At 43.5% G+C, this 12,627-nt stretch overlaps 1 protein-coding gene across 2 annotated transcripts in view; it reads left to right on the top strand.

The window, feature by feature from the left end:
* Positions 1 to 12,356, top strand: part of Klhl5 (kelch like family member 5) — a 63,922-nt gene extending 51,566 nt beyond the window's left edge. For both annotated transcript variants that reach the window (XM_075943421.1, XM_075943420.1), the window contains exons 7-11: positions 938 to 1,162; positions 5,173 to 5,335; positions 6,805 to 7,017; positions 8,648 to 8,819; positions 11,077 to 12,356. In XM_075943421.1, coding sequence (XP_075799536.1) covers positions 938 to 1,162; positions 5,173 to 5,335; positions 6,805 to 7,017; positions 8,648 to 8,819; positions 11,077 to 11,133 — 830 coding nt within the window. In that variant the 3' untranslated portion in view covers positions 11,134 to 12,356. The remainder of the gene's footprint in view (positions 1 to 937; positions 1,163 to 5,172; positions 5,336 to 6,804; positions 7,018 to 8,647; positions 8,820 to 11,076) is intronic.
* The last annotated feature ends 271 nt before the right edge of the window (positions 12,357 to 12,627 follow it).

The following is a 12,627-nucleotide window of genomic DNA, read 5'->3' as shown; positions in this document are numbered from 1 at the left end:
CCTTTATCTCTTGTGCCATCAGCTTCCTTCCTCTCAACTAGAGCCTTTCCATTTTATATCTGTAAACCAACCCCACAGTCCCAGATTAACTGGAGACACAGCCTCCTTCCCTCTGCCTAGGAATCCCTGCGTGCACACGGCCAGGCTTCTCAGAGTCATCCTCTGTGGCGCTCCCTGCCTGCATTTCCTCACCACGTCAGCCACCCAAATAGGGAACCCTCCCGAAAGTCCTTGGTGACCTCCTTGAAGCTCAACCCTGTGCTTCTTACTTTTTATTTGTTCCTCTCGGTGCGTTTGACATTGTCAGCAGAACTGGCTGCTGTAAACTCTTGTTTCTCTGGCTTCCACGGTGCTAAACTCCCCTGCATGTCCTCCCACTTCTGTGTGTCTTCACAGCCTCTGTGAACAGAGAACCTTCCTGTTGGACCTTTTACTACAGGAGGATGCCTGGAAGAATGACAGGAGAGAAGGTCAGGGGGGGTAGACAGCGGCCTTACTACTGGGACAGAATCAAAGTATTGCTATCGATGCTAATAAAAACCTATATGCTTTGGGGCTCGGAAGATGGCTCTGTTGGTAGTGATTCTCCTTACAAGCATGAGGACCTGAGTGTAGATCCCCCCAGAAACCACATACATAGCTGGCACACATGTGTAACCCCAGCGCTGGGGAGGCAGAGACAGGTAGGTCAACCTAATCTAACCAGAACAGTGAGCTCCAGGTTCAGTGAGACACCTCTGGAGATACAAGGTGGAGAGTGATAGAGGAAGACGCCACACATCACCCTCTGACTTCATATGCACACTCACACATGTGCACAAGCATGTGTGTGCACACACAGGAATATACATTGATACCATACAAAATTCCACTTCTCTACATGAAACATAGTCACAGTGGAGCTCGTAGTCCCATAACTCTCTTTGTTACTGTTAAGGAGCAACAAGCATTGAGAAGTACGACCTCCGTACAAATATGTGGACGCCCGTGGCAAACATGAACGGGAGGAGACTGCAGTTCGGTGTCGCGGTGTTAGATGACAAGCTGTACGTGGTGGGAGGGCGCGACGGACTGAAGACTTTGAACACGGTAGAGTGCTACAACCCCAAAACAAAGTCCTGGAGTGTGATGCCGCCTATGTCCACACATAGGCATGGGCTTGGTAAGTGTATCTGCAGACCCACTTAGAAAGGCAGGTTGCCGCTACATATTTCCCATCTGTACCAGGCAGAAGACCAGTGTGTGGGCTCAGTCAGCAACTGTTGCCAGGCAGCCCTCATACCTAAGAAGCAGAAGCCCCAACACAGCACTTACGTAAATGAGGCAACAATGGGTATAACAGAAAGTATGGGGTCCAAGGGGTTGAGGAAGCACGATGGGCTGACAACCATGCCTCACATTCGTGTTAGGAGGATGATATGTGGCCTGGTTAAAATACTCATCAAAACTAGCATTTCTATTTCCATATGTATATGGAAAACAACAATGACAGATGTGTATGTATTAATGGTTTTTAAGCAGAAGGGAATTCACATACACACAGACACACACACACACCAAAATTGAACATCATACAGACATTTCTTTTTCATTCTGTCTTTTCTGTCTGGTTGTTTCCCTGTATATATATATATATATGCACCACTTGTATGCAAAGCAAGCTGCAGATCCCCAGTAACCGGAGTTACAAATGGTTGTGAACTGCCATATGGGTCCTGGGAATCAAACCCCAGTGCCCCAGAGAGTTGCCAGTGCTCCAAACTGCTGACCCATCTCCCCAGCCCCTCTTTCTCTCCTGTCAGATAACTCACTGAGCAGACAATGTTGCCTGTAATGTGTATCCTCTGTTCTATAGATTCCCAGGGTCTGCAGGGTCACACTGTGAAAAAGAAAGGGGTTCTGGCCATGTTGTCAACTCCTTACAGCCTGGAAAAGGGTCGAAACAGCTGCAGTAAGGAATTGGATAGGCCGTGCAGAAGACAGGACAAGGGCAGTGAAAGCAAGTTGAGTTTAGCTCATGGAGGTTATACTGTACTCCGTGTAGAATACTGAGCAGCAGCCTAGGGGCTGCCACCAAACCAGCACCCAGAAATGAAAAGAAAGAAAGGCACGTTCTTCGTCCTCAAGGAATTGATGGTGCATGGGCAGGGACAAGTGAATTTAGGCAACTCTATTTTCTCAGGTGAAACAAGAGAAGGAATTGTTAGAGAAGACTGGAGGAATGGAGAAATAAAATTGGGGTTTGAAGTGCATGTTTCACCAGCTTCTGCTGCATAACAAACCGCTCCAAAACTTAGACGCTTTTGCTGCAGGTTTGTTCTGTTTTGAAACAGGGTCTTGCAGAGGCTGGCCTCAAATTCACTATGTAGCTGAGGCTAGTCTTGCATTACTAATCTTGTGCCTCCACTTCCCCAGTGCTGAACCTGTGGGCCTGTGCCGTCACATCTGTCTAAAACAGAGAAGCACAATGCAGAGACTTGCTACCAGAGCTCGTGGGTTTGTGATTGGTCAGTTTGGCTTTGGCTGCCGTGGATGGGTGCAGGCACTGCTGGTGGTCATCAGTCTGTGCAGGCTGGATGTTGTAGGACGGTCTCATCTACCTGTCTAGCATGGCAGCATCACAAAGTTATCAAAAACAGAGCGAGAAGCAGCGCCCAGGGCAGATTCTCACGCCTGTGCTTTCATCATGTGTCCTAACATCTCACTGGTCCAAAGAAGCCACAGTCAAAGCCAGACTCCCAAGTGAAGCAATGCATCCCCACTCTCTCAGTGGAGCTGCAGGGCAATGCTGCAAAATGCATGAAGTCAAAGAGTCTGTGGCCATATTTTCACCTTATCACAGCTTGGAAAAGGTTTGAAATGGCTTCCATAAGGAATCTGCTAGGTTGTAATAAAAGACAGATATAAAGACTGCCTCCAAAGCTAGCACCCAGAAATGAAAACTGTCTGGGAATAGAGACTGACGTGCTGGGAGGTTCAGGAAACTACCAGAGGGCCAGGGCTTCTGCAAGACAAGCTCTTATTCCGCCACAAGGCCTTTTTATTAAACCAGTATTCCAACCTGTCAGTGGTTGCTGTGGGATAACCCTTCTGTATGCTGTGAATATGTGTTGCTCTCATTGGTTGATAACAAAAGCTGCTTTGGCCTAGAGCAAGGCAGAATAGGGCTAGGCTGCAAAACTAAACTGAATACAGAAAGAAAAGAGGACAGAGTCAGGGGAGATGCCAGCCAGCCACCAGAGGAGCACAGGTAAAGCCACGAGACATGTGACAAAACATGGGTTAATAGAAATGGGTGAATTCAAAGGTAAGAGCTAGTTAGTAATAAGCCTAAGCTATTCAAGCAAGCAGTTTGTAATTAATATTAAACCTCTGAGTGATTACTTAGAAGCGGCTACCAGACACGGCTGGCCAGAGGAACTTCCACATGCTCACGTTTAATTCCAGCACTCAGGAGACAGTGGCAGGCAGATCTCTGTGAAGGCAGCCTGGTCTACAGAGCAAGTTCCAGAATAGTCAAGGCTACACAGAGACATCATTTCAAAAAATAAACAAACTACCATTCTGGGGATCAAACACAGGGATGTGTACTTGCTAGGGCAAGCATCCTGAAACTGGGGTATACCTCCATCCTGGAAAATATATTTTAATAATGAACGAAACCTGTAAAATTAGGTTTACCATAAAATCCAGGGTCATTGTAATTCATTCGTATATCCCACTACCACCATGCGGAAAGAAACAATTCTAATTTAGGGCAAATCCTTATAGCACATAGAAGTTAATTGTTTTACCAATGTTTTCCTCAAAATAAATTTGCATAATAGATAAATTTTATCTATCTAAATTTACAAGATAAACCTAATTAAGAAAAATTTCAATCTCTTCGTATATGAAAATTACATGAAGATTTAGTTTGGAAAAGGGGCTTTCACTGCTAAACTGATTTTTCAGAGCCAACATTCAAGAAGTTAGACAACATGAGTCCTTCTAGGCTCTTGATGGATATTTTGTATATGTAAAACTGGATATATTCTGTAAAATTGACAATATATACAAGCTGAAATATGTGTATATGAATATATATTTTGTATACATGTGTCTGTGTGAGTCTTCAATAACCAGTACTATATAACAAGATTATATATAACACAATATAGAACAAGTAAAATAAGAGTTGTTTTCGGTCACACGTACACAACAGCTATTTTACCTGACTTGGCCATGGTTGCTCGGTTGAATTAGAGGTGTTTTGGCCATGATCATGTCACACCTCTTCTCAAGATCTACTTGACCAGATGTGGGGGTTGCACACCCCTAATTCCAACACTTGGGAAGCAGAGGAAGGAGGAGCATCACTTTGAGAGCATTCGTTTACATAATAGCATCCTATGTCAAAAAACAAGGGCAAAGGAGAATCCTTGACTGACTTTCCACACATTCAAAATAAAATCTAAAGGCCTGATAAGGGATAAGGCCAGAAGCACTTTTTCTGACTTCCTCATTTTCTATCCTCTTCCCTTCAGTTCCCTGCTCAGCCAAGTAGACAGCTTGTGTACCCCAGCCACATTAAGCCCCCCTCAGACCTTCCGCATGCTATTGCGTACTTCACCTCCTCCCCTGTACAGGGTCTTCTGATTGCACCCGTGCTTTTGTTCATGTGTCATCTCATCATGCAGGTCTTCCTTGGCTTTCATTGCTCCATTGTTTAAACTGGCACATAGCCGATGTGTATTTCCTGTCTGTCTCCTGATTAAAACACAGTACTGATCACAAGGACACGGCTTTTACCTCTATGTTCTATGGAGTACCTATAACTTAGTAGAAACTTAAGAGGCATTTTCTGGCCAAATTAACAAATGGCTCTTCCGACCCTGTTCCCTGATGGTGACACCGATAGGCTGTGGCATGAAACCACTCCAGTAAAACCTACGAATCTGAAGTGCTAGAGGGGAAAGAATGAACTCTGGGTATTGAAGGATGTTATAGTAATGGCAGTGTGTGCTGTTTCAGCCCCATCTGCCTTAGAAGAGCCCTGAGGAAGACCAGAGCTATAGCCTAAGTTTGTGATTGGTTACGTTTGCATGTTTCAGATTCATTGTAGTTACATTTTAATTAAAGCATGAGTTTGAAAACGTCTCAAGGCCTTCCCTCTCTGCTGTTCGCTTGTAGGCGTGGCCGTGTTGGAAGGCCCCATGTACGCTGTAGGAGGGCATGATGGCTGGAGCTATCTGAACACCGTGGAGCGATGGGACCCTCAGGCTCGCCAGTGGAATTTTGTTGCCACTATGTCCACCCCCAGGAGCACAGTAGGTGTGGCTGTACTGAGTGGAAAGTAAGGAGATATTTAAAGTTCTATTTCGGCCACAATAAATGCATTTCTTATTGCATGGAGGACTACTTCGAGCAAGCTAACGAAACCTTTCCTATGACTTCTGTCCATAAGAGCCCTAATTGCCTATTGATGAGCTTTTCTTTCTCACGTCCAGGGACCACACATTTCTAATTTGGAGTAATTTGGAGTACGTTTTATAAAAATAGCCAATATTAAATTGTACAGCAATAGTCTGGTGGTTTAAAGTCCTTTAAAATGATATGCTCTTTTTAAAGTAACACGGTGCATGGGGGGGGGGGGATGTTTACAGTTAAAGTGCTTGTGGAATAAGCATGAGGACCAGAGATGAAATCCATACAAGTACCGGTGGGTATTGCAGCCCACCTGTCACTCCAGCCTGGAAAGACAGAGATGGGGCATCAGCAGAGCAAGCTGCCTAGCGAGGCTGGCCATATCCAGGAGCTCTGGGTTTGATTGAGAGGCCTGCCTTGGTGCATAAGATTAAACAGCAGTGACGGAGGAGGATACCTGACTCGGCTTCAGGCTCCACGTGCACACACATGCACCTGTATGTGCACCCACAAACCTGTGTGCCCACATAACACACACAAGAATATGCATACCCACATAGATGAAAATGTTAAAAATTAAAATACTGTGGTCTCTCAGTGCTTCCCTAAAGACTTTTCTCCATCATCTTCCGTGCATCATCCTCACTTTTGTGCCCCGTCTTTCCATTCGTGGTAGACTGGTGACCTCGGGATGGATTTAGGAAAACCTACCCTTTTCCTGCTGTAAACAAACAGATTTATACAGATCTCATGGTTCTCAATTATATAAGGACTAAATACAAACCTTTTTAGCCCCTTCTTCCACCATAAAATAAATGCCTTGGTGGTTTCTAATTAATGTCTTTGTTTCGTTGCTTTTGCACTAACACTCGCGGAAAGAGGGAGGAGGGAATTAAAGCAGACTGTAAAGGTCCTTGTAGATCTGCCACCTAAGGAAGGTAAGGTGAGTAGAGAGGCACACATCCTTAGTTCCAGCACGCAGGAGGCGGACGCAGAACTCTTGAGTTACTGAAGCAAGTTTGCTCTACATAACGGGCTCTAGGACAGCCAAGACTACAAACCGAGACTCTGGCTCAAAAGACCAAAGCAAAAGAAGTCTAGAAAATATTGATAAATATTGTCCTATTTATGCCTAAGCTCTTATTTCCTCAGGACCCATTTGTTAAGTCCTTTGTGGTATTGTTGTAAGTGCCTCATGGGCAGAGAAACGGAAATCACTTTTTCAGATGGAACCATCTAATGGTAGCATATCTTCTTCCTTAAGTCACATAACTTCAGCATGCTGCGTCATCAGTGGCACCTCAAATTCAGTGAGCTGTCGTAGGGAACGCCTTTCTGCGGTAAGCCTGACCGCAGCTCTGTTTCCCATCGGTTATCACGTTTGCTCTTTTTTTACAGACTTTATGCAGTTGGTGGCCGCGATGGGAGTTCTTGTCTCAAGTCAGTAGAGTGCTTTGATCCTCACACTAATAAGTGGACACCGTGTGCCCAGATGTCAAAAAGGAGAGGCGGCGTGGGCGTGACAACCTGGAACGGACTGCTGTATGCGATCGGAGGACACGATGCTCCCACATCCAACTTGACTTCCAGACTTTCCGACTGTGTGGAGAGGTAACTCCTATGAAGGAAAATTAACAACTCACAAAAGAACTCACACTTCTAGACAAAGTCTGTACTGAGCACCCAGCCCATGCAGTGTGAACACTGGGATGCTCTGCTCTGCTGTCTTTCCGCCTGCCTCCAAGTCTCCTACTTGGGTTGGGATTGAGCACATAATACACACTGAGAAGACAATTGTTTATCCTGTAGCTGTTTTCTACTAGACTCTGAACCTTACATTAAAGTAAAGGAGTTTAACGAAATCTCAGCAAGGATGAGTTAGGGGCTGGAAGCCACATAAGAGGTGGAAAGGAAAAGGACATATCTGGCCCATTATGATGTACAATGAAATAATAGAAAATGATAAAATAAAATGAAAAGTTCTTGTAAGTCTTTAAGGCTTCACCAAGTCATCCATACTGGTTGTGAGAAACTCAACTTTTAGGTCAAGTAGAGGCCTATTAGCAGTGAAGATTTGGGTGTCATGCTGGGTCTTCATATAATACTTTTTATTTAGTTTAAGGACAAGAGAGAATTGGATGCATTTTACAGGAAGAATCATGTGTGAACACTCCAAAACAGAAAAAAATATGGTTCACATGAGAAATGAAGGGCTACTGTGTGAGTGGTGGGAGAGTGCCAGGGGAGGGGACAGGCTGTGTGTGGGTCACGCAGAGTGCTGGAGCATTAGTAGCAATTTTAGAGTTTAAACAGGAATATGAGAGGCTGGAGAGATGGCTCAGTGGTTAAGAGCACCGGCTTCTCTTCCAGAGGTCCTGAGTTCAGGTCCCAGCACCCACATGGCAGCTCATAACTGTCTATAACTGTAGTCCCCTGCAATCCAATGTCCCCTTCTGGTGTGTAGATATACATGCAGACAAATACTCATGTACATAAATATGTAAATAAATCTTTAATGGAGAATATGAAATCAGTGAGTACCAGAAAGGGTGAACGGAGTTACTTTTTTGAGGTTAGAGTGATTTACTTAGTCAACTGTAGGCGACAAGAGGGCTGTCGGATAAAGTCCAGACTTGCTGGTGATAGCGCACAGTCTCGGATAACAAGCAGAGCTGGTGTTGTAAAAGGCAGTTAAGTTATGGCCACATCTCATCTGTTGTGGAGAGAAGGTAATTCCGACTCTGCTCGTTATGTACAATGATCCAGGAAGGAGATACAGGAGTCTTTTATGTGATTTGTCCCACCGATGAAAAGACAGGTGTTGATGCCATAAACATCAGAAGCAACATGGCTGTTAGCATGAAGTGTCAACCCTTTAAATGACGTCATTGAGCAGGTCTAGCTTAAAAAGAACGAAAAGGCCAAAACAATGGACAGCTACTGTAACTGAGAGTGAAGTCGTCTTGCACAGAGTTTAACGTATTGCGTTGCCCACATTTTCAGCAGGGACACTGAAGCCTTGAAGCAGTTTTACTCTTATATTCATAGGGTGCTGTATCTACTAAATGAATCTATAGCACCGTAAGTTTGAAGTTTTTAGGAAAATACTGATCTTTTTCTCTAAACTGTGTTCAGCGTATTCATATCACAGATAAGGCAGAGGATAGGTTTGAAGGACAGACGTTTTTACACAAAATATTTCCAGAGCAGTGTCAGCTCCCATTGTAAAATTTTCTTTCAGATATGATCCCAAAACAGACATGTGGACTGCAGTGGCGTCCATGAGCATCAGCAGAGACGCAGTGGGGGTCTGTTTGCTTGGGGACAAGCTGTATGCTGTCGGGGGTTATGATGGTCAGACCTACCTGAACATAGTGGAGGCTTACGATCCCCAGACGAACGAATGGACCCAGGTATGCCATTTAATTGTCTCACTTCTCTCGTACTGTGAAAACAACTCTTCTGATAAGACCCTCTCCACTTTATCCAACATTGACATGTCTCACACATGTGTGGGCTTTGGAGAGAGGACTCAGCTGGTAAGAGCATTTGCTGCTATTGCAGAGGACCCAAGTTTGGCTCCCAACCTGGAGGCTCACCACATCCTCTAACTCCAGGTCCAGGGGACCTGATGCCCTCTTCTGGATTCTATGGGAACTGCACACATGGTACATATACATACATGCAGGCAAACACTCATACACATAAAACAACAATAAAGGAATTTTTTTAATGAAATAAAGTTGCCTCTTGACTAAATATGAAAAAAACAGCAGGCAGGGTCTGGCTTTATAACAAAATCCAAATTCATTTGAAGTGGAAATGAATATTCAGATAAGTTATTAACCAGCACTCGTTGGAAGAAATATTCTAGCAGTGGCAGAGCTGACAGGACTACGGGGCTACGGGGGGGGGGGGGGGGGGGGGCTGCACCAAAGGGACAAGAATGCTGCAGAAAATAGGTGAGGATAGGAGTCAGAAATATCAGTTTACCCGTACACGAGTAATAAGTTTTAAATACTCAATATCTTGGAGCATGTTGAATTTCCAGTTATAATCTAATAAATGGCAAACCTAAATTACATTAACAAGTTAGAAACCCAATGTGCTGAGCTTATTAACAAAAGGCTTATAGCTACCCACATCTCATTCAGGAAAAGCCATATCCTTTGGGACATGCATGGTGTCAGGCGCATTTAAGCAGCTGGTCACATTGTGTCTTCAATCAGGAAGAATGGCACAATAAATATCAATGCCTGTTTCAGTCAGTGTTCTATTGCTGTGAAAAGACACCATGTCCAAGGCAGTACTTAGAAAATAAAGCATTTAATTGGGGGAATTATTTACAGTTTCAGAGGGCTATTCCATTATTACCATGGTGGGCAGCGTGGCAGCAAGCAGACAGACATGGCCTCGGAACCGGGCACTTTACATCCTGATCCATAGGCAGCAGAGAGAGAGAGAGACTGGACCTGGTGTGGGCTTTTGGAACCTCGAAGCCCACTCCCAGTGACACACCTCCTCCAAGACGACAGCTATTTCAATAAAGCCACACCTCCTAATCTTTCCAAATAGTTTCTCCACTGGGAATCAGGCATGCACATATATGAGGGGCCATTCTTATTCAGAGTGCCACAATGCTCCACCCTTCCTCCCTTGTAATTCAGTCCAGGACCCAAACCTGTGGAATGGACCCACCCACTTCTAATAAAGTCTCTGGAAATGCCCTCACAGATACATGCAGAGGTGTTTCCTACATGATTCTAAAATACAGTAAAATTAATGATGAAGATTAACCACGAAGCAGCTTGGGGAAAGGGAGCTCAAGTTTTAAAAAGATAACAGAATAAAAGGACTTCTGTGATATGAACTTTAGGAAATGAAATGACTCGGTGGAAGGTATAAAAGGTGTTAATCCCACAGAATCCAGGAGAAAGACCCATGACCCAAACCATGGTCAGATTAATGAAAGCAAGCTTTTTTATTTGGGCGTCTCTCCCTAAGGGAGGTTCGAGAGATTAGCTTTGGACATAGGTAAGATAAGGGTTTTTATACTTCAAGAGTAGGGGGTTTTCAAGTGGAGCTTTGACAGGCAAATAGGCAGAGCTGCAGACCCAGAACAAAAGCATGACAAGTTAGTCATAACAGCCTCCTGAAAGGTGTCATAACAAGGTGATCCTAACAGCCTCCTGAAAACAAAGGCACAGTCGCCATTTCCCAGAGCTATTTATAGTTAAGGTTACAGTAGGGCATAGTCTAATCCTTGAGAAACAGAGATTTAACCATAAGCAGGAATGTACCTAGTTTGTCTTTATTATAAGTCAGTAATCTGTAGCCACATAGCTGTCTTGTTTAGATACTACTAGTTCTGCTGCTCCTTTAAGCACTTAAACATGTGAGCTTAGACATGTAGTACCTGAAAAGTATATTTAAGTGCATGTAAGTACAGTAACAAATGGGTAAAGAGACATTTAAAGAGGAGCGGGAATGAGATCACTGTTCACCCCACTGCCAGCCTTGTCCCGAAGCAGGAAGTGGCTGTGTTACAGTTAACAAGTTGTCTAAGCTGGACTGTCTGTCTGGTTGTCATGCACTCACCTTCCACACTGGATACTCGGACGGTCCATCTTCCTCCACTCCCGACACCTGTGTCTCTCGTTTCTTTACCAGGTTGCCCCACTGTGCCTAGGAAGAGCTGGAGCATGCGTTGTGACTGTAAAGATATGACTTTGTGCTTTGCCCTCTAAGTGACCATGCCCTCTCCTACCAGTGGATTCATTTGCGGTGACCGTGCAACGCCACATTCCTAGGCACAAAGTGTCTCATTTCTAAATGGAGATGTTGAAACAATGGATGGACCAGGATGAGATGCTTCATCGCTTAGTAAATTAAAGCTACAGCTGGTGGACTGGAGTCCCACCTCCGGATAAACAGTATGAAGACAAGTGCACTGCCCCAGAACAATCCAGCACTAACTGGGAACTTCATCTCTCTTTAGTCGGGCACATTTTATTCACGCTGTCCAGAGTTATGACAATACAGACATATGAACTTCTAAAATATTACTTTATAAGTTTGTCATACACGAGCTTCCATACTTTTTATTGTTTAATCAAACCACTATTTTAATGACATATACTAAAGACTATGCTGTCTAGTTTTTTTCAGGTACAATAATATTAAATCTGCTCTAGTTGTGAATTTTATTACTAAAGTTGGTTTAACCCAATAATAAAGAAAAACATTTACAACATTAAAAATAAGACTGACCAAACAAACACTTGATAGGATCTCTAGGTCCTACTTAAATAGCCATCCCATTCCCTCTAGATCCAGCAAGGACCGTGTGTGGTAGGCTGCTACTGACATTAAAGCGGATGCTTTACACTAAGATATGCAAGTCTATGTAGAGAAAATAAATGCTATCTACTCTATGATGTTCTTCCCCTAACTAGTATTTAACTATGTGGGTTTATGTTCTTTTATACTACAGAAGAGGAATTGGGTCTGTCCCTTTGATACTGATGCAGTTCTTTGGCCGGTCTTACATTGTCTGCTGCCGCCTGGTTTCTCACAAATTGGCCAATTGTGTTAGGAACCCTTTGTGCTTCTTTGTAATCAAAATATGGGGGGGGTGCTAATTGAATATTTGAAAAATAAGTTTAAAGTGTTTGTTACTCAAAATTTTGTACATTTGTAAGCTCTAATTACATATGTGAATGTTAATCATCTCGGTGAATTGTTTATTGTTTGTAAAATGCCCCGGGCAGTAACATTGTATGAAATGTTCTTTAAGGTAGAAGTCCTTTCCTTAATATAAAATGGATGTAAACGGAAGTCCAGTCTTTTATAGTACAATGTTATGGTTAATATATTCTTATTTCATATTAGGATAGCCTTTATTTTAGTTACTTTCTTTAAAAAGTGAAACACAGTTCTTTTTTATTGAACTGACTTTGTTTCTGTTTTTTTTGTTTGTTTGTTTTTGCTTTTGTTCTTTGAGACAGGGTCTCACTGTGTAGCACTGGCTAGCCTTAAACTTACTATATGAACCAGGTTGGACTTGAACTCATAGAGATCCCTGATTCTGCCTCCTGAGTGCTGGGATTAAAGCTGTGCACCTCCATGTCCAGCTGGTTCCTTAATATTTAAGGAAAAGTTTGTTTAAGTCACTCACTCTTAGAATTGTATATACATATTGCTTTAGGAAAGTAAATGCTT

This window comes from Microtus pennsylvanicus, chromosome 12 (assembly GCF_037038515.1).
Source record: "Microtus pennsylvanicus isolate mMicPen1 chromosome 12, mMicPen1.hap1, whole genome shotgun sequence".
Taxonomy (NCBI): domain Eukaryota; kingdom Metazoa; phylum Chordata; class Mammalia; order Rodentia; family Cricetidae; genus Microtus; species Microtus pennsylvanicus.
This window is presented reverse-complemented; position numbering and strand designations above follow the sequence as displayed.